Raw genomic sequence first — 25,449 nt, forward strand, 5'->3', positions numbered from 1 at the left:
GCTCAAGGCCCCGCCCCTTCGCGATCACGTGACACAAACAGACCTCTAGCTGGTTATGTAGTGTACGTCACGCTGACACACTTCATGACAGCAGAGGTTATATCACACTGATCAACACCAAACTTCATCTAACATCTTTTATGAGACCCGCAGACACTGGCATTGGCATGAAACCTCTTAAACCTTTTATTCTGCTCATATCCTAGTGTCAGATTCGCGTAGTGAAGGAGAAGTCGCGTTAAAGGAAACTCGGACAGTGAGTTCTGGTAAGTATGTCCGCCGTCATTCCCAGCAGCGTTAGCGCGTGTGTAGTTGAGCACTGTAACTTACTGTCTTATTACTGCTTTCGGGCATTAACGCTGTTACCTGGCGGTTTAAACTTTTCATTTAATCAAATATATGACACGTCGTGTAGTTTTAGGCCTTGTAATGATTGATAATGATATCTGACAGCACTTTGCCACTACTTTATTTGTGGCATTATACTACTAACCTATGTGTAACGTTATTTAATTTGGACTCTTTTATTATTTTTCTCACCAGATCTGCTTTTAAATATGTCCTGTTCATGCAGACCTGCAGCGAGGGTGATTATAAAGTCAGTTCATAAAGGTGAGTCAACCATAAACACTCAAACAAACAAAAGTACATTTCTGAAGCCCGACTAACAGTGTTTAGTTCCCAGAATTGTGTTGTTATTGACAACCAGGGTGATTGAAAATAAAAAAAATAAAAAATCCTGCTTGCAAAGTATGGTTGTAAAAAACTAAATAAAAAAAAATAACCAAATACAAATGTTCTTGGGACATCATATGTTTACATAGATTGTCAAAACCTAGTGAGCTGCCTACCTAGCCAGCATTTTGGCTAACATAAAATCGACAGTTTAATATATGATTAAAAGAGTGTGTGTGTGTGTATATATATATATATATATATATATATATATATATATATATATATATATATATATATACATACACACACACACAATATACTGTACTGTTAATATACACATACACACACACACAATGTTAATATATTACCATTTTCAATAATGTTTGCATAAGAATTATAAAAATTAATTGTAGTATTGTTAACGTTCAGTTAAAAGCATTTAGCATCGGATCATCATGGTATTTTGGGGCATTACTGCGCACCATCATTCAATTCAAAGTATTTTTGAGCATTATCCCATTCTAACATCATAGTTGCACTCAAATATTCAATACAAACATTTGAATATCACTGACATGCTTAATTATTCATTTCAACATTCAGTCATTCACTCATTGGCATGCTGGAAAGTTGCCTATGATATCCACAAAGATGTCTAGATAGGCAGCTCTACTTTTTGAAACACAAGATAAATCAACAGACAGTGTATTATTATTATTATTATTATTATTCTTTCATAAATTAATTACGACTAATGTTTACATCACAATATTAGTGGTGTTTTGTAATAGGGTCTAATTTGATTGATTTTGTGAACTTGTTGTTTTTACGATTGTTACGTTTTAATGACCTTTGTCTGTGTCTGAGGTGATGGTTGTAGCATCAATAACACACAATATTACAATGTTGCTTAAACCAGTTGTGCTCCATTGGAAATCGAAATACACTTTAGCATACTTAAAAAAAAAAAGAGTACCGGTACTTGTTTTGGAAATAACATACAATGTGTGAACTAAATTAAATGAAAATGCGTTATAGTTCAAATCTATATTAAATGCAGTTAGCTGAACTTAAGTGTTTTTGACCCACTTAAGATTGAAATATCTGTATATATAATTTCATAATTACTGTTATTTTCTTTTAAATATGGTTAAAGTACTGGAACCCTGATTTAAAATGTATTTTAAAGTAAAACTATTATTTTGAAATTTACAAAGTGCACTTTTTAAGAAACACAGTCATGAAAGTACTCTCTTCAGTACACTTAAGTGACCTTTTATTTCATTATTATTATACTATCTGTACAAAAGTAAATATACTTTTAAGTTTTGAAGTATGGCTGTAAACGATTAATCGCGATTAATCGAATCCAAAATAAAAGTTTGTGTTTACATAATATATGTGTGTGTATTGTGTATAATTATTTTGTATATATGAATACACACTCATGCCTGTATATATTTAAGAAAAATTTGTTATTTAAATATAAAATAGTTCTATTTATATATAATATAAATCATATAAAAATATATATGCAGTATATAAATGCAAATATTTCTCAGATATATACATGCATGTGTGTGTATTTATATATACAAAATAATTATACGCAATACACACATATATTATGTAAACAAACTTTTATTTTGAATTCGATTAATCGCCCTATTTTGAAGTACTCTACAAGTACACATTCATTCAATAAAATTAAAGCACACTTCTTTTTCACAAGCGGTTGTATTATTAGTGGGAAACTCTATACCCGGTAACAAGTGTAATGGAACTGATGTAGTTGTGTTTGTTCTGGTTGCAGGATTCTCTCGTTCTCACGTTCAGCTCTTCAGCCTCACTAGACGAGTGTGTGATGAAGTTCATCTACCTCTGTTTGTGCTCAACCGGCCGTTTTCACACACAGCGGTGTGCTTCGCCTCGAAAGAAAGCTCACCTCGAGACGGCGACGGCGGAAAGGTCATCATCTCACCAAGTCCTCCACATGTACGTGAATGTTTGTTGGGTGTGTGAAGTCTTCATGGCTGCTGATGCTGTTTCCAGAAGGGCGTTCCCGAGGCGGCCGGAAAGCGGGCGTCAGGCGGCGGGGGTGCAGGGAAGGGTGGCAGTCAGCTGAGGTGTCCCAAATGTGGAGATCCTTGTACACACGTGGAGACTTTAGTGTGTAAGTATCCAGTATTTGATGTGCATTATGTTTTAATAATAACCATAGAAATAACGTACTAGATTACATATTAGCATTCAATTTATTTTCAATTGACCTATGGCTAAGCCAAGCCCCCAAACGCGATGAGCCGATCACAGTGCACATAGCTAACCCAATACACTCGGACATTCTCTGCTTCCACGTCCATTGAAATGCATTGCAGTTTGTCAGCTTTCACTCGTTTTTATATGTTTTTTCTTGTCATTTTAAGTTTAAAATGGTCAAGCATGGGGTACATGCAACTCCGACACTAGGTATCCCAAGAGGCTGGGCAACGGTGTGTATTTTTTACCCTTTCCCAAGCCACATCTCAACCGAGATAAGTGTCTGCCCTTGATTAAGTTATGCGGTAGACCACAACACCAACTAAACGTGGACAAATTAAACAAGGATGTCTACATCTGTTCTAAGGAAAGTCAACAACGTATTTGAACTAATTAATCAAATTAAAAAACAAGTACAAATGTATTCTCTGCAAGCCGGGCTAAATGAGTAAACACTGTCACTGTGTGTGTCAGATCCTCAGTCACCTCTCAGATACCAAATACAGACATTGTTTTAACATAAATATCAGAATAGATACACTGTTTTTAAGAAAACTAAGATTTCCAATTCATCACTGTATATGATGAAAGAGGATTGTACATCCAGCCCCTCAGCTCGTTCACAAAGAAACACAATTAAAATCAGCAGAACTTATCATAAACGGCTCCGACAGAGCTTTATTATTGTCCCAAAGCAGACTTCTTACGTCAGCGCAGTTTGACCTTGTGCTTGCTCACACCAATAATCTTCATTCTTTGTTCACACTCGGCATCATACTGGTAATTTACTGGTAATGGTACAACTTCTCAAACTGATTTACTGGTATTTTTTGAAAAGGTGCTGTTCACACATGATCTCTTAACGGTCATTCTCCAGTATAGGCTGTACATGTGAAAGGGGCTATTAACTAATTACGTTTTTTTTTTTTTTCATCATTGTGATTTCAGGACAGTTGTACCACCGTCACATTATCAACATTAGTCCTACAAAAAAATGTAGAATTTAAAACCATGTCCAATATAGAATAGATGCATTCAAGTTGTTAAAAATGCAATTCATACGTAAAATGTGTCTTTTAATAAATTAATAGATAGGATCATTGACCTGGATGTTTTGTTTAATTCTTGTTAAAAGTAATGTGTTTTATCTCCACATGATGCCAAAAGTAAAATCTGGGTCCTTAAGCAAAGCCAATTAAAAAACAATAGGATATACAGTATAGAATAGATAATTATATGATATATGATTTTAAAGGGTTAGTCCACCCCAAAATTTTCAAATTCTATCATTATTTACTCTTTAATTTCCTGTTAGACTTTTTTTTTCACCTGCGAAACACAAATGAAGGTCTTTTTGATGAGATTTCTGTGCCTCCATTGACAGGTACGCAACTGAAACTTTGATGCCTCAAAAAGTATATAAAGAGATCGTAAATCAAATCCATATGAATTGAGCGGTTTAGTCCAAATTTTCTGAAGCGACACAATCACTTTATATGATGAACTGAATGAATTTAGGCTTTTATCCACATAAAAAACTGATCAGCGAACCTAAACAGAACCTCAAACAAACTTGCATGACGCGCGAGAACAAACCTCTTGCAGAAGCTCAAACGTGATGCGTAACACGAGAACGAACCTCATTGGTTCTTGCAGAAGCTCAAATGTGATGCGTAACAGGAGAATGAACCTCATTGGTTCTTACAGAAGCTCAAACGTGATGCGTAACACGAGAACGAACCTCATTGGTTCTTGCAGAAGCTCAAATGTGATGCGTAACAGGAGAATGAACCTCATTGGTTCTTGCAGAAGCTCAAACGTGATGCGTAACACAAGAATGAACCTCATTGGTTCTTGCAGAAGCTCAAACGTGATGCGTAACAGGAGAATGAACCTCATTGGTTCTTACAGAAGCTCAAACGTGATGCGTAACACAAGAATGAACCTCATTGGTTCTTGCAGAAGCTCAAATGTGATGCGTAACAGGAGAATGAACCTCATTGGTTCTTGCAGAAGCTCAAACGTGATGCGTAACAGGAGAATGAACCTCATTGATTCTTGCAGAAGCTCAAACGTGATGCGTAACACGAGAATGAACCTCATTGGTTCTTGCAGAAGCTCAAACGTGATGCGTAACAGGAGAATGAACCTCATTGGTTCTTGCAGAAGCTCAAACGTGATGCGTAACAGGAGAATGAACCTCATTGGTTCTTGCAGAAGCTCAAATGTGATGCGTAGCATAAGAATGAACCTCATTGGTTCTTGCAGAAGCTCAAACGTGATGCGTAACAGGAGAATGAACCTCATTGGTTCTTGCAGAAGCTCAAACGTGATGCATAACAGGAGAATGAACCTCATTGGTTCTTACAGAAGCTCAAACGTGATGCGTAACAGGAGAATGAACCTCATTGGTTCTTGCAAAAGCTCAAACGTGATGCGTAACACAAGAATGAACCTCATTGGTTCTTACAGAAGCTCAAACGTGATGCGTAACAGGAGAATGAACCTCATTGGTTCTTGCAGAAGCTCAAACGTGATGCGTAACACAAGAATGAACCTCATTGGTTCTTACAGAAGCTCAAACGTGATGCGTAACAGGAGAATGAACCTCATTGGTTCTTGCAGAAGCTCAAACGTGATGCGTAACAGGAGAATGAACCTCATTGGTTCTTGCAGAAGCTCAAACGTGATGCGTAACACAAGAATGAACCTCATTGGTTCTTGCAGAAGCTCAAACGTGATGCGTAACACAAGAATGAACCTCATTGGTTCTTACAGAAGCTCAAACGTGATGCGTAACACAAGAATGAACCTCATTGGTTCTTGCAGAAGCTCAAACGTGATACGTAACAGGAGAATGAACCTCATTGGTTCTTGCAGAAGCTCAAACGTGATGCGTAACACAAGAATGAACCTCATTGGTTCTTGCAGAAGCTCAAACGTGATGCGTAACACAAGAATGAACCTCATTGGTTCTTGCAGAAGCTCAAACGTGATGCGTAACACAAGAATGAACCTCATTGGTTCTTGCAGAAGCTCAAACGTGATGCGTAACACAAGAATGAACCTCATTGGTTCTTGCAGAAGCTCAAACGTGATGCGTAACAGGAGAATGAACCTCATTGGTTCTTGCAGAAGCTCAAACGTGATGCGTAACACAAGAATGAACCTCATTGCTTCTTGCAGAAGCTCAAACGTGATGTGTAACAGGAGAATGAACCTCATTGGTTCTTACAGAAGCTCAAACGTGATGCGTAACACGAGAATGAACCTCATTGGTTCTTGCAGAAGCTCAAACGTGATGCGTAACAGGAGAATGAACCTCATTGGTTCTTACAGAAGCTCAAACGTGATGCGTAACACAAGAATGAACCTCATTGGTTCTTACAGAAGCTCAAACGTGATGCGTAACAGGAGAATGAACCTCATTGGTTCTTACAGAAGCTCAAACGTGATGCGTAACAGGAGAATGAACCTCATTTTTTTGAAGCGTCAAACTGCTTGATGCGCAGCTGTCAATGGAGGGACAGAAATGAAAAATATCTTAATTTGTGTTCTGAAAATGAACGAAAGTCTTACAAGTTTGGAACGACATGAGGGTGAACTAACTATGTCCTGCTCAAACTGTGTTATACAGAATGCACATATTTCCAAACGGACCCTAGTATTCATGTCTATGCTAATCACTTGTGTTTTTACATGAACTGAACGCCTGTCTTGTCTTTACTCCACACAGCCTCCACACGGTTTGTGAAATGTGAAAAGTGCCATCATTTCTTTGTGGTTCTGTCTGAGACTGACTCCAAGAAAGGTTTGAATAAGGAAGCAGAGAGCTCTGAGCATGTTAAATTTGCATTTGCTCAGAAACCCCCTCCGCCTCCTAAAAAGGTACGATTCCGACACTCCATACACAGTGTCGTTATTATTATTGCATCAACTTAGTTCATCTTTGTGTAATTAAATCATCTTTTTGAAAGCCAATCTTGTAACAAATCTGACATGGGCTTCTTTTGTCTCAACGTCTTTAGATTTATGCCTACCTTGACAAATTTGTTGTCGGCCAGTCGTATGCCAAGAAAGTGTTGTCAGTTGCCGTCTATAATCATTACAAACGGATCAACAACAACCTCCCAGCAGCGGGCCGACAGCCAGCGGAAACAGAGAAACAGAGTTCGCTTTCTCCCAGAGGTTTGTACTTTATCATGATCTAGCATTTATTCATAAAATCAATATATGAATGCTGTCAAAGTTGTTATTCATTGCTTATGATATCTAATGCATTGACTAATGTTAACAATAATTGAAACTTAATGTCAAATGTTCACTAATTTTAGTCTTTTGACAGCAGCACGTGTCTTAAAAAGTCTTAATTCACCCTTACTCAAATGAAGGGTCTTAACCCTCTGGGGTCTAAGGTGTTTTTGGGGTCCTTGAGATGTTCTGACATGCTCTGACATTTGTGCTTTTTTTCAGTTGCTTATAAACATATTAATGTATGACCAAAAATGACGGAGTATTTTAAGTCTATTTTGCTGCTATGTAAAAAAAAAAACCCGAGCAAAACGCGCCGGCGTTAACCCCAGAGGGTTAAACCAGAGCAGGAAGTCTTAAATTAATGAAGTCATGGAATTAAATGTTGCATGCACTGCAAAAAATTTATATATCCTCAGTGTTTTTGTCCTGTTTTCCAATGCAAACGTCTTTGATACATTTACTTCATATATAAATGTAAAAAAATACAACAAAATTCTGTGAGTTTGTGATTAAAACAAGAACAAATATCAGTCAATAAGTTGTGAAAACTTCCCTTTGAATTAAGTTGATTTTTCTGAGCCAGTTGGTAGATATTTGTTGTAATTGTTTTAATCATAAACTTGCTTCTGTTTGATCACAGAAAACAAGACTATATTTTCTGTCATTTTGCATCTCAAGTAAATGTATCTTGATTTAAAATTGCAGTAAGTGATTTCTGAGAAATGCTGTTGAAAGTGGATCAGACCAAGCAGCACAACACAGTTGTAGTCAATCAGCAGTGAGTGTGTCCACCCATGATGGGGGAGGAGAGAGAGAAGAAAGACTGTAGAGAGAGAGAGAGAGAGAGAGATGGCTGAGAGCTCAGGGCATTGAGTGTCATTAATCGTCTGGAGCTAAGCTCATTCAAATTAACAACTCATTCTTGAACAGTTAAAGGTGCAGTAAGCGATTTTTCAAAAACGCTGTTGAAAAGTTCTCGGACCGAGCACTACAACAAACGTGTAGCCAATCAGCAGTAGGGGCGTGTCCACTCATGATGGGGGAGGAGAGAGAGTGATCCAATCAGCAGTAGGGGCGTGTCACTCATGATGGGAGAGGAGAGAGAGTGATCCAATCAGCAGTAGGGGGCGTGTCACTCATGATGGGAGAGGAGAGAGAGTGATCCAATCAGCAGTAGGGGCGTGTCCACTCATGATGGGAGAGGAGAGAGAGTGAGCCAATCAGCAGTAGGGGCGTGTCACTCATGATGGGAGAGGAGAGAGAGTGAGACAATCAGCAGTAGGGGGCGTGTCACTCATGATGGGAGAGGAGAGAGAGTGAGACAATCAGCAGTAGGGGCGTGTCCACTCATGATGGGAGAGGAGAGAGAGTGAGCCAATCAGCAGTAGGGGCGTGTCACTCATGATGGGAGAGGAGAGAGAGTGAGACAATCAGCAGTAGGGGGCGTGTCACTCATGATGGGAGAGGAGAGAGAGTGAGCCAATCAGCAGTAGGGGGCGTGTACACTCATGATGGGGGAGGAGAGAGAGTGAGCCAATCAGCAGTAGGGGGCGTGTACACTCATGATAGGGGAGGAGAGAGAGTGAGCCAATCAGCAGTAGGGGGCGTGTCACTCCTGATGGGGGAGGAGAGAGAGTGAGCAAGAGGGAGATTTTAGACTGTTGAAAGAGAGATGGCTGAGAGACATTACAAAAGAGAAAATCCCAGAGGAATATCACTGAAAAAAGGGTTATGATCAGGAAAGAGCTTTAGGACCCACATTATTATTAGCAAAGCTTTTCAGCGCTGGAGAGACTTAAGCGGGAAGGCTTGAAAACAGACCCAGAGGTTGCGTTGTTTCTGCTTCATATGTGAGTAACATTGGTTTTGCTGTTCACAGAACCAATGCTGTTGTTGTAATATTAGCTCTAGCAACAGGACAGTTGTGAGTGTCATTGTTTGTCTGGAGCTGCTGCTGGTGACTTACAACAAACTCTTTCTTGTAGATACTCGTCTACTGGGTGTGTATTTTTTGTTCTTCCTTGAAATTCGTTCGTAATTTTTTTTGCATGCATTTCACTCTTTGTGTGATCTCAGGCAATGTGTGTCTGTGTATTTTGGGGGCGGAGCAATGAAGGGAGGGGTGTGTTTGTTTGGGTCCAATATCAACAGTTTCTCTCAGAAATCGCTTCTGCACCTTTGAGAATCTTTAGACATTTGCACTGGAAAACAAGACAAAAATATTGAGAAAGAATATCACTTTTTTGCAGTGTGATCAAAAGGTACAGTAAAAGATATTCTAGTGGTTGGGAGAAGATAGAAGCTCAAAGCATGTTCGCTTGATGCGTGAGAACCAATGAGGTTAATTTTCCGGTTACGCATCATGTTTGAGCTTCAGCAAGAACCAATGAGGTTCATTCTCCTGTTACGAATCACGTTTGGGTTTCAGCAAGAACCAATGAGGTTCAGAGTAGAATATTCTAGTGGTCGGGAGCAGAGCGATTCAGGCTACTTCTTATTTGTAAAATTAATTTAAAAAAAAATGGATATCTGTTCAAACTCATTGTTTCTCCCTAGATAGTTAAATTTAGAGAACATATTTCATATTGAGAACATATTGTTTTCCTTACATTTTCTTTGCTCTGTCTTAAAAAGGTCTTAAAAGCCTTCATAAAACCGGCAGAAACTCTGAGTATATTGATTTGAAATGATCAGTTAGTGTGAAAGATTATGTCAAGTACAAAAAAACACCCTGTAGGGGAAAAACACAGTCCAGGGCAAGCAAACAGCAGGAATCACCGGGGCTGGGACTGGCAGAAAACAGAAAAACACATACACATTTGCATAATGTCCCACTTGTCCTCCCTCATTACCTGCCGCGTTTCCTTCCCTATGCATAATGCACATGTCAAACAAAACTGACAGAAGAGCACATCGCAAACAAACACGACAGAAGCCATGTGCTCAGAAAAACACACGGGACAGAAGAGCACATCGCAAACAAACACGACAGAAGCCATGTGCTCAGAAAAACACACGGGACAGAAGAGCACATGGCAGACGAACACGCTCATCTGCCATGTGCACAAACAGAAAACAGGACACAAGAGGGACAGAAGTGCAGGGCTGTCAGACCCCCGACACCGAGAGTATACACATGTCAGGATCCAGACACCCGCCACACACACATAACAGCGCACGGCCCCAACACACAAACACGAGACGCACGCGTGCCAGGATCTTTTTGATAAAAAATATAGTAAAAACAGAAATATTGTGAAATACTATTAACATTTTAAATAGACGATTTCTATGTGAATATGATAAAGTGAAATTTATTCCTGTGATCAAAGCTGAATTCTCAGCATCATTACTCCAGTCTTCAGTGTTACATGATCCTTCAGAAATCAGTATAATATGATGATTTAATGCTCAAGAAACATTTATCATCATCATCAATGTTGAAAACAGTCGTGCTGCTTCATATTTTGTGGAAACCATAATAAAAAATTTGTTTAGCATTCTTTAATGAATTCAAAGTTCAAGAAGCATTTATTTGAAATATAATTTTTTGATTAAGTTTTGCTTTTAATTATTTCGTTTTGGCTTGTTTATAGTTAGCCTACTTATAATTTTTCATTCTTGTTCTGTTCTGAATACTGTTACATTTAAAGGATTTGTTGTGGAGTTTATAATGTTTGTAGTTAGGCATACATTATAACATTTATTTACCGGTATTATTTCTTTGTGCAATAAAATGCCACTCTTATGTGACTTTTTTTTTTCTTCTCAAAAACAAACAAAAATATTTGTAGGCGATTTTTTTTTTAAGCATTCAGCAAACGATAGTAGGCTATTAATTTGTTAACTCTTGCTGTCGGTTAACCGGTTGATTAGCAACCTTGTGTATATATCTAGATCAAATTACCGTATTTTCCGGACTATAAGTCGCTCCGGAGTATAAGTCGCATCAGTCACCCAAATGCGTCACGAAGAGGAAAAAAAAATATAAGTCGCACTGGACTATAGGTCGCATTTATTTAGAAATTTATTTCACAAAATCCAAGAACAGACATTTAATCTTGAAGGCAAGTTATTCAGCTCCACAATAGCACACAGAACAACAGGCTGAATAGGTGTCCGGTATGTTAGCGTAACACATTAACAGTTATTCAGCGACACAATAGCATAAAGAACATATACCTCGGAGGCTGAATAGGCTAAACTAACATTAGCCAGCGAGACCAACAAGTGACCGTTAAGCAAGTTCACCAAGCTCCCGTGATCTCCGCCAACTAGAGCGCCCTCTAATGTTTTCTCTTGGTTCATCTCAGTCAGTATGAATTAATTTTGATATATAAGTCGCACCTGACTATAAGTCGCAGGACCAGCCAAACTATGGAAAAAAAATGCGATTTATAGTCCGGAAAATACGGTAGTGCAGAATCAACTTTGCATCAAGGATCAGCCAGAGCATCATCAAAAGCGTTTGTTAAAGGGATAGTTCGCCTAAAAATGAAACTCTGTCAGTATTTACTCTCCCTCATGTTGTTCAACCCCGTAAAACTTTTGTTCATCTTCGGAACACAGATTAAGATATTTGTGATGAAATCTGAGAGCGGTCTCACTCCTCCATAGGCTGCTAGGTAATCGCTATCTGTCATCCCAGAAAAGTGAGTAAAGACAATGTTTAAAATAGTCCAAGTGACTACGCTGGCTCAACCATAAGTTTATTAAGCAACGAAAATACTTTTTGTGCGCAAAAAACAAACAAAAATAACGACTTTATTCAACTCTTCATTTTCTTCTGTGTAGGCCTCTGAGGCTACGTCTACATTAATCCGGAGACATTTGAAAACGGCGTCTTCGTTTATAAACGCTCTCCGTCCACACTAGCGTTTTCAGGCGTTTTCGGACGTGTCAGTGTGGATGAGAAACTTTTGCTAAACGCCTGAACCGCTAAATTCACCTTTACTGCTCATGCGTAAAACCCCACAAAAGCTCACTGATATGAGTTATCGCGCAATTCTTCTAACAGGATCATTTTATTAAATATCTCACTATCCACTGATGCGGTCCAGGTCGCACGCAGTCGCCGTATGTTTGGTCTAAAACGCTTCTGCTCTCATGGACAGCAAATGTGAGTAAATTCTGTAATCTTTGCAGGACTGTGATATGAGGAGTGTGCAATGTAGAATATTTTTAGCAACAGTGTGAAAGTGAATAGCACATAACAGGCACAATACTGGTATAAACATGAATATCTATTGGTACAATATGCGTCACAAGGCTAAATTTACATCATCGTTTTAAAATACCACCAGTCAAACCCGGATTATCCAACGGGCATCATGGGCAACTTTTCATTTTCCGTCGATCTTAGTACACGGTTTAACTACAGAAGAGTCAAGTTTTAAATAGGAAAAATATTAAAACTCAACTGTTTAACTCTGGGGGAGTTGTAAAATGAGCCTATTTCCAAAAAAAGTGGAGTATCCCTTTAAAGGGGTGGTTGAGTATGATTTCACTTTTCTAACTTATGTTAGTGTGTAATGTTCCTGTTTGATCATAAACAACATTTGCAAAGTTACAACGCTCAGTTCAAAGCAAAGGAAGATATTTTCTTTTATAAAAATTGCTTTTTAAGGACTACAAAAAACGGCTGTTCGTTCCTCCTGGGTTAGTGACATCACAAACCCTAAAATTTACATAAAATTTACATAAACCCCGCCCCCGGGAACGCAATTTTTATTTTCTTAACATCTCTTAAAGGGATACTCCACTTTTTTTGGAAATAGGCCCAACATGACCGGGACTAAGTTTGTGTAGTTTTTAGGCGGCAAATTAGGTTTCCAAATAAATACGATTCGGGATCAGCACCAAAGTAAATGTCATCTAAATCGTCTCTCACAAATGTCTCCATGCTACAAGGCACGCTCCCTGTGCAAGCAGGTCGTCACGTTGGTTTGTTGACGGCAAGTGCTTCGTCATATCATTACGCCTGCTGCACCCATGGTACGGCCGCACAGTTCCTTGATTCTTACGCCGGAATGAGAATATAGTTCCTAGCCATATAGCCTAGCCTAGCCTAGCCTTTTCATTTTACGTTGATCTTAGTACACGGTTTAACTACAGAAGAGTCAAGTTTTAAATAGGAAAAATATTGAAACTCGTTGGTCATTTTGAAAGAAATGCTACTGGACTCATCAGAATCAATGATCTATGCTAAGCTATGCTAAAAGTGTTACCGTCAGACCCGGAGTTCGGCTGAATGGATTCGAAAACGGTAAAACTCAACTGTTTAACTCTGGGGGAGTTGTAAAATGAGCCCATTTCCAAAAAAAGTGGAGTATCCCTTTAAGCCTATATAGGCATTCTGTGTGTGCGGCGTGATTTAAAGAGAAGTGCGCACTTTGCTCACGTGTTCAGCAGGTGATCTGGTGTTTTCTCTTAAATAAAAACTCAAGGGTTTATTTATTGCAAGTGAAGACATTATGACAAAAGTATTGTAATTTTCCTATAGTGTAATGTAAAATATACTTTTGAAAAATTAATTTTCATTTATACATTACCTTTATAGGCTATATGGATTTTACGTCAGAATAATTATATAAATCATTATTATAATAATTGTTTGGCATCCTAAAACACCAGTGATAATGTAATGTACAAAACATTGTGCCCAGGGGCCTCTGAATTCTTAATCCGTCCCTGCCACCGGTTTCATAGTCCACACTACAATGTGAAAACGGCGTTTTCAAATGTATCCACTTTGGAGTGCGTTTTCAAAAAAGCTTCGTTTTCATTAATAAAAACGCCGTCTCAGTGTGGATGGAAGGCCAAAACGGAGAGAAAAAGATGTGTTTTCAAATGAAAACGTATTAGTGTGGACATGGCCTGAGTGAGTTCATGTAGTGTAACAGCGCAGCGCTTCGTCAGAACGTAGGCTCACTATTGGCCGATGCTGGTCATGTGTTCGATGCTGGCCAATAGTGAGCCTCCGTTCTGACATACAACTACACTACATGAACTCACTCAGAGGCCCACACAGAAGAACATCAAGGTTAGTAGTCACTTGGACTATTTTAAACATTGTCTTTACTAACTGTTCTGGTCCGGCAAGTTTCAATTACAACAGAAGCCTATGGAGGAGTGAGACCGCTCTCAGATCTCATCAAAAATATCTTAATTTGTGTCCCGAAGATGAACGAAAGTCTTACGGGGTTGAACAACATGAGGGAGAGTAAATACTGACAGAGTTTACATTTTTGGGTGAACTAACATTTTAAGAAAAGTGCTGAGCTGGATTTGTGTGCCATCTAGTGGTTTAAAGGAGAATAAAGTCAAATGCACATTTGTCCCAGTTGTATAGAAGTGTTCTTATGCTTGGCTTGACTTGTTTGAATGTAAATGGTTGTAGGCCTATATATGTGTCAGGTCAAAAAAAAAAAAAGGTTGCTCTTAAAAAAGTTGGACAACCACTGTCCTGTGCTGTCCACACTGTGAACTTTCCCCTTCTGTTACTGTTACACAACTCATGTTGTGGTGTTAGTAATCTGACTGTCCTTCTCTCTGTAGAATTAGAGATCAGAAGGCGTGAGGATGAATACCGGTTTACAAGTAAGTGATTGTTTAATGTACTTTACTTTTACATAAAATAGCGTATCAGAGGAAACACCTTCGATTTTCTGGAGTGACCGATTTGTATTGGTTTGTTATACAATATTGACTCCACGTTCATGTACACATATCAGCCATCTGGGATTGAGACTGGCCGCTTCAGGATCAGTTGGGCTCATCGCTCACCTCCATAAAGTTAGATAAAGTGTTTCAATGTCCTAGTTACTGTCTGAGCGTGGCCAGCTCATGATCTCTGCCCATCCTGATGTCACACATTATTTATAGCGTGGAGGTGGGCCGGTAGGAGGGTCAGTGCTGGACACGCTCTGGAAACTAGGCCATTCTGATGACATCGTTATGGTTTGCGTAATAATGACATCTAGCATAACTTAGATCCTGAGATATGAAATGAAGATATGTGTCAGCTCAGGTATAAAAGTGACTTATTTATGAGAAATAGATTCTATATTAAAATCTCAGCCTTCCATAAAATACAATTCGATATTTTGTCAAATGTCACACACAAAATTAGCACATTGCATACTTGACCAAAAGTAGACCTTTGAGGAAACAGAATCTCCGCCACATCTGTGTTTGGTTATTTCATATTTTTCGAGAGGTTTAGCCCACATGAGTTCTGGGCAAGTTTTTAACTTAACTGGGCGCTATTTTAAAAACTTTACATTTAAAAAAACTTTAAAACACTGGTGGCTCGACACAACATGAAACTGAGCTGGAAGTATCACCAGCGGCTCTACACATGAACTCCAGTATTGACTACATTGTTTGTGTACACAGAGTTTGCTAAAAAGAAAGATTTTGAACAACTCACTGTGTTTCCGTCCGCCGGCATTTTGTCAGTCAAAAGTAGTCGATCTCCGAATGCAACGTAATGAACTGACTCCATATGAGGAAATGTCATGAACTTGACATTTAATCCCAATGAAAAGCGTGATAACTTAGACACTTAGCTCATGGCAATGTATATGGAAACAAGCTTTAGGAGCTTTCCATCTTTACTCTCCTCATGTTACGTTGCATTCGGAGATTGACTACTTTTGACTGACAAAATTCCAGCCACCGGAAACACTAACTGATAAAGTGAGTTGTACAAAACCTTCCTTTTTAGTAAACTCTGTGTACACAAACAATGTTGTCAATGCTGGAGTTCATGTGTAGAGCCGCTGGTGATGCTTCCAGCAGTTTCATGTTGTGTCGAGCCGCCAGTGTTTTAAAAATAGCGATTTCGATGCTATCATTGTAGCGCCCCTAGCACTCCCATTCAAAAGGCATTTTGACCTAAAACGAAAATACGGTCAAACTTAAAAGTGGAGTTTCCATTTTAATTATGCTTTTACACAAATGTTTGACTCGGGTAGATTACCAAAAATAGCCTAGGTTCGATATTGGCGAGAGTTATCCTTTAAATAAACTCCACATGCTTTACTGGATTAGATGAAGTGAAGTGGTGGTGCTGTTCTTTCAGAGCTGCTTCAGATCGCCGGCATCAGTCCCCATGGCAACGCTCTGGGTGCATCGGTTCAGCAGCAGGCCAATCAGCAAGCTCCTCAAGACAAAAGGGGCGGGGATGTGCTTGACTCCACCCACACTGATATCAAACTGGAGAAAAGCAATATTGTGCTGCTGGGACCTACTGGATCAGGTTAGTAGTTTTACACACTACACTTTATTGCACTTTCCTGTGGACAATTATTACAATAATCGGTGCATAGCTTCTTGTAGACATCCCGAAGGAACGAGGATCTGCCATTTACAATTTAAATTAGCATCTGCCTGAACTTGAATGGCTATATTGATAAATGTGTATTCAATTTATATTTGACTGTGAACCTCATGAAAATACCAAGGATTTCCCCCAAATATGAAAATGTTTCGAAGCATTAATGAACAAATTTATACATTAACGAAGCATTAATGAAAAAAATATACCATTTAAGATCCCCCCCCTCCATTCTATATTTTTATGACAGTTAAGCTAACTTCTGCTCATATTTTCATACATTTTTATTAATTTGATTCATCCTTTTATAATATTTTAGCGCTACTGTAGTTTTAAACACAGAACAAGAACAAGACTGAGCAAGAGGACTGCTAAGTGTCATCCTCTAATCTCTATGCGAGAAAACCTAAAAACTAGTGTTAGCACTAAATCAGCAAAAATAATATGTGCCGTGTCTGAATAAAAAAAAAGAAATTTGCTCATTTTGATGTTTATTGAAGCTTGAAATTGTGTTAATTGTTTGTTCACATTGAACCAGGTAAAACCCTGCTGGCTCAGACTCTGGCTAAATGCTTGGATGTGCCCTTCGCCATCTGCGACTGCACCACCCTGACCCAGGCGGGGTATGTAGGCGAAGACATCGAATCTGTCATTGCCAAACTTCTGCAGGACGCCAACTACTCTGTTGAGAAAGCCCAGCAAGGTCAGACTCACACTTCACAACTTCAAACACTTCATCTTAACACCTCAACATGACAAAAAAACGTTGTAATGCGTTTGGTCGTTCATTTACACCAGTGGTTCCCAAACTGTGAACCCCCTGGGCCCATTTATCATCCCGTCTTCCACTTCCACTGCAGTCACGCTTTTTCCATTAAGGGACAACATTTCCCCCCTTAAATTGATTTGACTTGGAGCCTCGGTACTAGTAACATCAACTACTGGCCTGGCACGAATAATACAGCGTTGTTAGTCGTTTTCGTGAATTTCGTAAACCGTAACCGATTTAATTGGTGTGCATTCGAGAAGGTATTTAAAAAATGTGTGCCGTTATTCCATAAAATATGTTTTACTGTAGTAACGAATGGTTTCATGGAGCTGAAGATGGCCAGACTGATGACGTACTTTTACAACATTAAGGGCATTGTACATTTATGTTCTGCATTCCAGTGAAGCAAGCACACTAAAATAACGCCGTCCAACTATATACACACATAATTGAATAAGCAATGACATATTCTTTCATTATGAGGAACAGAAGTTGACTAATATAAAACACCTCCATGCTTGACCTTTAAAGATTTCACTGAAACATTTTGCCTTCCTCTTTCTGTCTGAACGTTTAGTTTTAAAAATGAACCCTTGTCTGTGATTGGCCGCGCTCTCTTGCAGGCATAGTGTTCCTGGATGAGGTGGATAAGATCGGCAGTGTGCCTGGAATTCATCAGCTGAGAGATGTCGGGGGGGAAGGAGTTCAGCAGGTACGTGATTATATTTCAACCACATTCATCTCTCCCAAAGCTGCATGATGCCGTCACTGCCCGTTACTGGCCTACTGAACTACTTCACACTGCTGGAAATCTCAGACAGATTCACTGTCTGAACACACGCCAGGAATGTTGCGCAGACATAAACTACGGATATATAAGTAGTGTACTAAAATGTGTGTAATTTTTTTATTTAGCTATTGGTTAACTCGTCATCACATTGTGTACATGTAGATCTAAAGAGCTACGAGCAAAATAAACAACAGAAATGTTTGTTGGTCAGTTGGATTTCTCTTCCATATAACTGTAGCTTAAAGGGTTAATTCATCTCAGTTGGTCTTAGTTACTCGACTGATTTTTTACCTTGAAATGTGTTCTAGAGGTCGTTTTTTGTTCTAAGGAGCTCAGACCATCCTGAGCCGCGATATTGAGGTTTCTGTAAACGTGCACATAACAAATTTGTCGTGGGCAATGACACAAAAACGGCCACTGTGGTTAAACTAAGAAGGTCAAAAAAGTGGTTTTCCAATACCAACTTTCTAATGTTTGGACCATTTTAGATGGACTGTTCCTAAACACTTTTATTGCGGACATAAAAATGACATGTCTCTGGAAACTTGTTACATTGTGCCTGGTTTACATTGTACCTAGCGAACATTGTAACATTGCACTGGCCTAGCGAACATTGTACATTACTGGTTTAATAAGAAAATTAACATAAAAAAATAAAATGATCAGTAATAAAGGGGGCTGCTCTCTCACTGGAATCTGGATTTGACAGATCCAGACAATGTGGGCAACTTATATCAAACAGTGTGACTGGGTTCATTCAGGATCAGATGTTACCGTAGCGTATTTGATAAAGTTAATTGCACGTACCAGGTGGTCTGACAACCAGTCAAGGTACTGAAACACTATCTCCTCGGTTAACCCTCTGGGGTCGGCAAACGCGCGGGCGCGTTTTGCTCGTTTTTTTTTACATAGCAGGAAAATAGACCTAAAATACTCCGTCAGTTCTGGTCATACAGACTTAAGAAATATGAAAAAATAAGCTGTTAAATGTCTACTTTTTTATGTGTCCACTTACAAGGTGTGGTTTCTGCCTCTCCGTCTCAGTGAACTTTTTTTCTGAAGCACGTCTCTAAACTTAAACAAAACTCAGCGAATACTATTCACTCAGACATGAGATATATATCTCTATAATCATTTAAGTGTGTAGTTTTAAATGATCCAATTCAAAACTAAAAGAAATATTCTCTGTTTATGTAATCTATATAAAAAGAGAGAGAGATCAGCCGTTCTCATTATCGTTCTGGCACCTCATTACTCTGCTAATGTGACACGCCCATGGAGACCGCGCGCTATTCAAACGCAGATCTGAAGCAACACATGCAAACCAGTCAACGCCCACAACAGCTGGAAAACACACTGTAGCCTACTTTACGTTGAGGCGCTGTGAGGAATAATAATATTGTGATAATCCTGGAAATTTTACCTCAAACGTGCTGGAATAGCCTAACCACTGATCCTGCTGATCAGTAAGTGCTTTGTTCTAATCGCGATATGAAATGAGTCTGTAAACCGCAAAAGACTGTTTAAATTTGAATCGCGTTTCTGTGTTTGAATGAATGCACGGCACATATGCATGCTGTTTACTACAGCTCGCGCGTGTCTGTGTGTGAATGAATTTAGCTTTTAGCAAACTATCTATATTGCCTACTGAGATGAGTAAAAATCGACTGAATACGTTGAAATAAAATGTCTTTGTATAAGCAACATATTAAACTGCAAATTAACATTTATGCCCTATAGGCTAATATATATTATAAAACACGATATGTTACAGACGAAATATGAAAGACAACATTTCGGTTTGGATAGATTATAAAGTTTTTACTGCCACATCAAAACCTAATTTACAAGGTGCAAACTAAATCTTAAAAGGTCAATATAAGCCTTCTCTTTAAATTATTTTTGTGTTTTATTAGTGACAAATTTGGGGAGAGGATAGCCTACATCCAAAACTTTCTGAAATTACGAATGAGAATTAACTGCACAATTACTAGAAATGTTTACCTTGGATATTATACAATTTGCAAGCATACACAGTTTGTGGAAAAATAAACTTTTTTTCAAGATGTTTCCAACTCTGAACCAATTCTGTAGTTATATATATATATGTGTGTATGTATATATATATATATATGTTTGTGTGTGTTGTCTTTGCATTCTTTCTTGTGGCTCAGTGACACGCTCATTAGTATGCAGCATTAGCAGGTCTTTGTCTTCAGGTGTGAATGAGGACATTATTCATGACCTTGTTGGATCATTCACGCCCACCTGCATATTGCCTTTCCAAACAAAAAGTATCTTACAAAATTTAAATCAATCTATTGTTTAATGTGAACGATTAGCCCGGATGATTTTCAGATCATTTTGAAGTAAACACTCTAGCCGACAACATCCATTAGTCAAAAGTATTGTGGGAATATGTGAAGTTGGTCGTTTGTGGTCTTATATCAGAACATTTTAGTTTGAGTTTTTTGAATAACCACGCATAAATAATATTCTCTCAAAAATGCAAACATGTACATACATGTTGCTCACATATTATGATAGCCATGTTTGTGCTAAATAGAGTGTAATTACACATTTTCCATTAATATGTTTATAAGCAACTGAAAAAAATACAAATATCAGGGCATGTCAAAACATCTCAAGGACCCCAAAAACACCTTAGACCCCAGAGGGTTAATTGCTGACCTACTTGCTAAATAATGGTATTGTGTTGAATTGTCTGGTCTAGGTTGAGTTGCAGTTGTTTATTTGCTTCCAGGGCAAGTCAAGATCCGTTTATACACATGCACTGGTTGAGAGGCAACAATAGGTGAAGCTAAAAAGCTTGGAAAACAGTGTGTCTTAATGAATGGTCCCAGCAGTATTGTGTATATTGACAAAATAGAAGCGGACCCAGAACTGAACCTTGAGGTACCTCAGTGACTACTGTAGCTGATGTGACCTCGATGGATTGACCTGTGAAGTAGGACACAAACCAGGAATGAGTAGTTCCTGTGATGCCCAATGCAGAATAGGATAGACAGAAGAATCTACTGTGCCACAAGCAACAGAAAGGCCTAGTGGAGTTGTACTGTACTGTGTAATTTCTGTGATTAGTGTCGATGTTGAAGATTGTGTGTGTGTCTGCAGGGTTTGCTGAAACTACTTGAGGGAACAGTCATTAGTGTCCCAGAGAAGAACAGCAGGAAGTTGAGAGGAGAGACAGTGCAAGTGGACACAACCAACATCCTGTTTGTGGCATCGGGCGCTTTCAACGGCCTGGACCGAATCATCAGCCGGAGGAAGAATGAAAAGGTGATTTATCTACAGTGCAATTATTTGCAGGTTGTTTGACTCTCAGTCAAGTCATAGCACTTTTAACAATAGGGACTGTTTCAAAGCAGCTTTACAGTGATAATAGGAAATTCAAGTAACAGAGATTGTTTTGGCTTTACAGAAGCTCTAGAATAAAGTTATTGTCCAGCTAAAGTTAGTTTGATTGATTCACTTCCGTCGCAACGATCATTAGGTATTAACTTAGGGGCCGCTCACACGACACCGTTCTAACAGAAAAACCTTAATGCGATCCGGCCGCTCATTTGCACAAAACAGCAACCGCCTGTACAGAGGTGAAGGGAAGGGAGGGAGGCGGGAGAGACTAGTTGACACTTCAGGACTGCGTTGTCGTCATGTACAGGCGCAGGTCCTTCATCAGATCCGGATGTGACCTGGATCCGGCGGACTGCAGTAAACCTCGGGATAAACAGAGAGACAATATTAGCGTAGACGCCATCCTTCTTATGATGTACCAAGTACATCAGGATTTATCGGAAGCGTTCCCGGTTCCGGCTGACCTAAACTATGCAGCCTAACATGGAGATATAGAAGTCTATAATGTGTTATGTGTATGCTAGGCCAAGTATATGTGTTTTTAGTCTAGATTTGAACTGACAGAGTGTGTCTGCTTCCCGGACAATGTTAGAAAGATTGTTCCTAAGTTTTGGTGCTAAATAGGAAAAGGATCTACCGCCAGCAGTCGGTGTGTGTTATAGTTTATTCTTGTGTCCTACAGTATCTTGGTTTTGGGACGCCCTCTAACATGGGCCAAGGGCGTAGAGCTGCAGCAGCTGCAGATCTGGCCAACAGATCAGGGAATGAAGTGGACGCAATGGCCGAGATTGAGGAGAAGGACCGGCTCCTGCGGCACGTTGAGGCACGGGACCTCATCGAGTTCGGCATGATCCCAGAGTTTGTGGGCCGCCTGCCTGTGGTGGTCCCACTGCACAGTCTGGACGAGGAGATGCTGGTGCAGATTCTCACAGAGCCTCGTAACGCAGTGGTCCCTCAATATCAGGCCCTCTTCAGCATGGATAAAGTATGTATATCACACACGTGACATTATGGCCACTTTCAAATCTAGTTATTTATCTTCTGGTTTTATGATTTGTTTGCCAGTGTGAGCTGAATGTAACCCCAGATGCATTAAGGGCGATTGCCCGATATGCGCTGGAACGGAAGACAGGAGCCAGGGGTCTCCGCTCCATCATGGTAAACGGCAGAAAACATTAATGTAGTTCTGAATGTTCTTGTAGCGTCTCTGATGTGTGTATTCTCTGGTCCCTCAGGAGAAGCTCTTGCTGGAGCCCATGTTTGAGGTGCCTCAGTCCGACATCATTGCTGTGGAACTGACTAAGGAGGTGGTCCAGGGAAAGTGTGAACCACGCTACGTAAGGTACAGCGAAAACATTTTTTAAACGAAGTTCCATTTTAATTCGTCTTGTTAATCACACCACTAACATTTCACACAAACATTCCTATCAATGTTCCATGAAAAAATCGGAACCAATCGGAGCCTGCTTGCTGTTGTCACGTGGTGAAGTGACGTGATAAACGGGGGAAGGCCCGATTTTCAGATTATAATGTCATTTTAAATGTTTGGCCTCAATAACTTATTATATGTTTGGCCTCAATCAATTATTTTGTAATGACTAAATGCCCGCGTGAAAGAAGGAATGACATTGACATTGTTCAGATGTTAACTATGAATGTGACACTGAACACTTGCAGTCATAGGCTACATTTCTGAATGAGATGAAGAAAAACTCGCATAACGTTAATTAAAGAAGTCGTTTGACCTACGTTATAACAAGTCATTAATGTATTTTAACTTATATGTTTCATATAATAGAACCGAAGCTATAGATTGTGAATTTAAACATTTCTCGCTTACCAGCGGCAAACGTCAGGAGGACTAGCCGAGGTAAGGCTGTTCAGGCGGGTTACATGAGCGCTGAGCGCCCGGTGATCGCCTGGATCTCACAAAGTATAACGCATTACTGCATGACATTAGTACTTTAAAACCAACCAATTCAAATCGAACACGAACTATGAAATCTGTACGAAAGGTGCATTTCTCTCAAAAGGTCCACTATACAGCGGAGATGAGAGTGAGCATCGTCAACTTGATCTTTTCAGCCGACACTAGCCACGTTTCCATTACCCTTCAAATTGCGCAAATTGAAAATGCGAATTGAAAATAAGTTCAATGGAAACACGTCAATTTCGCAAAAACTCCCATTTATCGCAAAAAAGTTTTTACGCTCGCATGAGGTGGTTTTTCAGGCAATTCGAAAAATAAATATTTTACAAAACTGCAATGGAAACCGTTTTTGCGCATTTACAGTCACCTGACGTAGAGGACGTGGTGTGTTCGGACAGAATACGAGACAGAGTTGTTTATTAAATTCATAAAAGAAAAAAAGAATTACAGGAATACTGGATTCTAAACCTCAAAGAAATGCCACAATCAAGACCTCGAAGCAGAAATGAGGGAGAAACCCCCAGAAACTCCTCATACAGCTCACAGTTACCTTGCCATTAATGCTTGGATAACACACACGTCTCCTTCCGTTAATAATAATAATGGCCAGTACGGTGGCTGTGATATATAAACCTACCAATGTCTGTTGTCATGATTTTTAAATGACTTATCGCGAGAGGAAAACAATTTGTTTTAGTCGCATAACATCGGTTAATGGAAACGCCGTCATTTCGCAATAGTTTTGTATCGATATTTAGAAAAAATCACAAAAGTTTTGCGCAAATCTGTAATGGAAACGCAGCTACTGACTCAGAATACACTAGTTTATTAATAAATCATTTAAATGTCTCCTTGCTGTTGACACATTCATAATGATTACTTTTGCTGGTGCTTTCCGGCAAGGGTTAGGCGTGCGCTTATGTGCGTGATAGGCTATATATGGTTTAGTATTCACCCCAGTATATATTTTAAGTTATTAAATGAACATAAACGTGAGATTAGTCGACTAATGGCTTAAATGAAGGACGACTAGTCGACTAGAAATCTTTAATCGGGGGCAGCCGTACTTAAGAGCCTTTTTTTTAAAGAATCAGTTATATTCCTTTTAGTTTTCTTCAAATCACTTTGTAGATCTGTAACTTCCATCATTCATTCATTCACAAAACTGAAGCATGAACAAACTGAGTGATTCTGTTATTTGGCAACTCAAAACTTAAATATTTCATTTTAGAAGCCATAGTCAGTTTTTGATGGTCAGTATGAGCAAAATAAACGTTGATGTTTGTGATCCAGAGCTCCCAAAGAAACCGAGGACGAGTTTGAGGAAGACAACTGGATCAGGCATGCTGACGCCGCCAACAACTGAACGTGAAGCTGTTGCTTCAACATCATGTCATTATTATGATTATTATTATTGCTCAAGACCGCACAATGCCATCATCAAGGAATCCCTCCAGCCGGACCTGAACAGAGAGCGGTGTGTGTAGATTTTTAAATGACAGCACAATGATAACCAGTTTAAAGACATTTTTTTTACCATTTAATATGGTGCATTTAATAACCTAAAGAGGAAAGATATGAAAGTGTTATTTAAAATAAAAAAAAATTAAAAATACACTAACATTGTAGAGCTCTAGCTTATTTTCAATCTCTAGTGATCTGCCTAAAGTATTCTTATGTTAATTGGTGATTTCTTTTTTTTTCTTTCTTACTTTTTGTTGGTGTGTGAACGTTGTAATGGAAGTGTACGGATTATGTGAAATTTCAAAATGTTGAATTTTAGTGTTTTTGATGCATAATACAGCCGTGACACGCGTCTCGTTTCAGCAGGACACACTCTAGCTCAGTGATGTGTTTTATCCGTGGCACTCAGTTCTACAGCACAAGCCTCTGTGTGTGTGTGTGTATAGTGTTACGTACATCTAGTTTTTAGGTTTTTCCATTTTGAGACAACTGTTAACTTAACAACTGAACAAAAACAATCTGATAATAAACTTGACAGAAGTTACACGCGTTTTCTAGTCATTTTTCGGTTTCTGTTGCTGTTGTGTATT

At 39.1% G+C, this 25,449-nt stretch overlaps 1 protein-coding gene across 1 annotated transcript; it reads left to right on the forward strand.

Annotated features, from left to right (window-relative positions):
- The first annotated feature begins 14 nt into the window (after positions 1 to 14).
- clpxb (caseinolytic mitochondrial matrix peptidase chaperone subunit Xb) lies at positions 15 to 25,403 on the forward strand. Its single transcript, XM_079603008.1, has 15 exons — positions 15 to 266; positions 544 to 612; positions 2,492 to 2,646; positions 2,731 to 2,851; positions 6,674 to 6,825; positions 6,966 to 7,125; positions 14,749 to 14,790; positions 16,277 to 16,453; positions 17,070 to 17,234; positions 17,924 to 18,012; positions 21,226 to 21,390; positions 22,148 to 22,450; positions 22,531 to 22,623; positions 22,701 to 22,807; positions 24,689 to 25,403. Exons 2-15 carry the CDS (start codon positions 558 to 560, stop codon positions 24,759 to 24,761), a joined length of 1,857 nt encoding a protein of 618 aa, XP_079459134.1. The 5' UTR covers positions 15 to 266; positions 544 to 557; the 3' UTR covers positions 24,762 to 25,403.
- The last annotated feature ends 46 nt before the right edge of the window (positions 25,404 to 25,449 follow it).

The sequence above is a fragment of the Phoxinus phoxinus genome (genome assembly GCF_949152265.1).
Source record: "Phoxinus phoxinus genome assembly, chromosome: 25".
Classification (NCBI taxonomy): domain Eukaryota; kingdom Metazoa; phylum Chordata; class Actinopteri; order Cypriniformes; family Leuciscidae; genus Phoxinus; species Phoxinus phoxinus.